Genomic DNA, 2659 nt, shown 5'->3' with positions numbered 1-2659 from the left:
GAGAGATGGGGAGAGATGGGGAGAGAAGGGTTCGGGCTGCAGGCGCTGCAGCAGCTGGTCGGGATCAACACGATCATGTACTACTCGACGCCGATCCTGAGGCAGGCCTTCTTCTCGGGCGCGGTCAGCGAGGAGGAGCGCGCGTTCGTCATCTGGCTCTCGGCGCCGGTTCCGCGCGGGGGGGCGGCGGGCTCCCCTCCCCCCCCCCTTCCAGCACACGCCCCTCACCCGTCCGGGACGCGTCCACGTCAGGTCGCGTGCGGGCAGCTCGTCGGCTGCATCGTCGGCATGCTGCTCATCGACCGCGTCGGGCGGAGGCCGCTCGTCCTCTCGTCGCTCGCCCTCTGCGCCCTCTCCCTCGCCCTGCAGGGTGGGCAGAGACGCCCTCGCCGCACGCAACGCAGCCCCGCGGTAGCCGCGCACCGGCCTACCACTCTCGCGACTGCACCGCCCGGGCCTACCACCCACCCACCCACCCCCTCCCCGCCCGCGGCCAGGCGCCAACTTTTGGGTGGACCACACCTATTGCGGCGGCGAGCTCGGGGGCGGCGCAGACGACGACGCGTTGCCGCCGTCCGACGCTCTCGCCGCCGCCGCCGCCGAGGCCGCCGCTGCCGCCGTTCCGCCAGGCGGTCCGCCGCTGGCGCCGCCTCCGGCGCCGCCCCCTCGCCCCCCCTCCGGCAACGAGGCCGTGTGCGGCGCTACGGGCTGGCTCTCCCTCGCGGGGATGGTGCTCTACTTGCTCGCCTTTGGGCTCGGCGCACCGCCCCTAGATGCGCATCACGGGTCCTCCCCGACTCAGTCGGGACGCACTCGGCGGCATGCCTCGGTCGGGCCACTGCACTCGTACACCTCCTCGTGCACGCGGCGCTCAGTGCCGTGCTACGCCCACCCTCACCCGCTATGTCGCCCACCCTCTACCCCCACTGTACCCGAACCCATCCCCTACCACCGCCGGCATGTCGCCCATCCCCTACCCCCACTGTACCCGAACCCATCCCCTACCACCGCCAGGCATGTCGCCCATCCCGTGGACCGTCAACTCGGAGATCTACCCGCTCTCGGTGCGCTCGCTCTGCGTGGGAATCGCGACCGCGACCAACTGGACGGTCAACTTTGTCGTCGCCGCCTCCTTCCTCTCGCTCGAGCAGGCGATGGGCGCCGCGGCGACCTTTTGGATGTACGGCGCCTTTGCGGCGGCCGGCCTGGTGTGGCTCTGGTTCGCGCTGCCCGAGACGGCGAACAAGTCGCTCGAGGAGATTGAGAAGCTCTTCGAGCGGCGCTCGTAGGGGGGCAGCAGGCGGGATGTGGCTGGGGCTCCCGTGGGCGGGCCCCGCCGGCGTTTGCTCGAATAGGATCTGAGAGGTAGACAAATCACCCCGGCTCACGGGGCGGCTCAGTCCCTCATGCACTGAGGGGATTTCCCGCGATAGGCATAGGTCGTTAGGTTAGGGTCGTGTGGCGCACTCGTGGACTCTTGTTAGGCAGGTCGTGGTTCACGGGGCTTATCGTCGTGTGACTGTGCGTGTGCTGGAACGTGATGAAGAGATGCCTGAGACTGAGTAAAGCCGTATGAGAGACTGTGATTGGCCCGATGCGCCGATTGAAATTGGGCAGTTGGCTGGGGGGCCGCCCGGCCCGCGGTCTGATCACATCGCCCGTTCGTTTCTCCACGCACACATAATCTTAATCGAAATTAAAGCCGTACCGCCCAGGATATGACCCAATGACATATCTTCTCGCGTCCTCTGGAGAAGCCAAAGCGCAAAGGGCTCGCGTCCATCTCTAGGGGCACAACATATCCTTTTTCTCGTGGTGTGTACACCTGTGTGAGTGTGGATACTGAGAGTGGATAGTGCCAGTGTGCGCAGTCGGGCGCCAGTGCCCAGTCGGGCAGAGTGCGCGCCAGCTCCATCCCTAGTGGCTACTTTGGCCCAATCCCTAGTGCCTAGAATTGTCCGTTTTCCTTCTTCCTTTGTTTATAAAAATGAAAAGTAAATCGCTCCTCTCCGGATCGAAAGGATCGAGAAGCGAGCCAAGTCGGCCTCGCGCTCGTGCACACCAGCGGCGCCAGAGCCCCGACCTTCTCACTACGCCCACGCCTCGACCCTCTTGGGCAGCAGCTGGTTCGACAAGTCCTCCCTGTGGCCAAGGCAGCCGCACTCGCCCTCGCCCCAGGCAAAGACAGCACCATCGGCGGTGATGGCAAGGCAGTGCACGACACCAGTCGCCACGGCGACGACGCGCTGGCCAGCAAACGTCTCGACCTTCTTGGGCAGCAGCTGGTTCTGGTAGTCGCCGTGGCCCAACTTGCCGCAGACTCCATAGCCCCAGCTCCAAACACTGCCGTCGGCGGTGATGGCGACGCTGTGGCCGCACCCAGCCGACACGGCGACGACGCGCCGCCCGGCCAAGGCCTCAACCTTCTTGGGCAGCAGCTGGTGCTGCCCGTCGCCGTGGCCCAGCCTGCCAGAGCCTCCACCGCCCCAGCTCCAGACGGCACCATCGGCGGTGAGGGCGAGGCTGTAGTTTGTTCCAGCAGACACAGCGATCACGCGCCGGCCAGCAAAGGACTCGATTTCCTTGGGCAGCATTGTGTTCTGGTAGTCGCCGTGGCCCAGCTTGCCTAAGCCTCCATTGCCCCAGCTCCAAACACTGC

The 2659-nt window shown here is 66.3% G+C and overlaps 1 protein-coding gene across 1 annotated transcript in view; it reads left to right on the top strand.

Moving 5' to 3' along the window:
- The window catches only part of EMIHUDRAFT_64516 (hypothetical protein), a gene marked incomplete at both ends in the record, with an annotated part of 2957 nt that extends 1668 nt beyond the window's left edge, over nt 1-1289 (top strand). Inside the window, 4 exons of the mRNA XM_005778908.1 lie at nt 14-147; nt 253-411; nt 498-564; nt 1015-1289. Of these exons, the coding sequence (XP_005778965.1) occupies nt 14-147; nt 253-411; nt 498-564; nt 1015-1289 (635 nt within the window). The remainder of the gene's footprint in view (nt 1-13; nt 148-252; nt 412-497; nt 565-1014) is intronic.
- Between the last annotated feature and the right edge of the window lie 1370 nt (nt 1290-2659).

Source organism: Emiliania huxleyi (assembly GCF_000372725.1).
Source record: "Emiliania huxleyi CCMP1516 unplaced genomic scaffold EMIHUscaffold_24, whole genome shotgun sequence".
In the NCBI taxonomy this organism is placed as follows: domain Eukaryota; phylum Haptophyta; order Isochrysidales; family Noelaerhabdaceae; genus Emiliania; species Emiliania huxleyi.
Note: the sequence above shows the minus strand (reverse complement) of the source record. Positions and strands in the feature narration are given on the sequence as shown.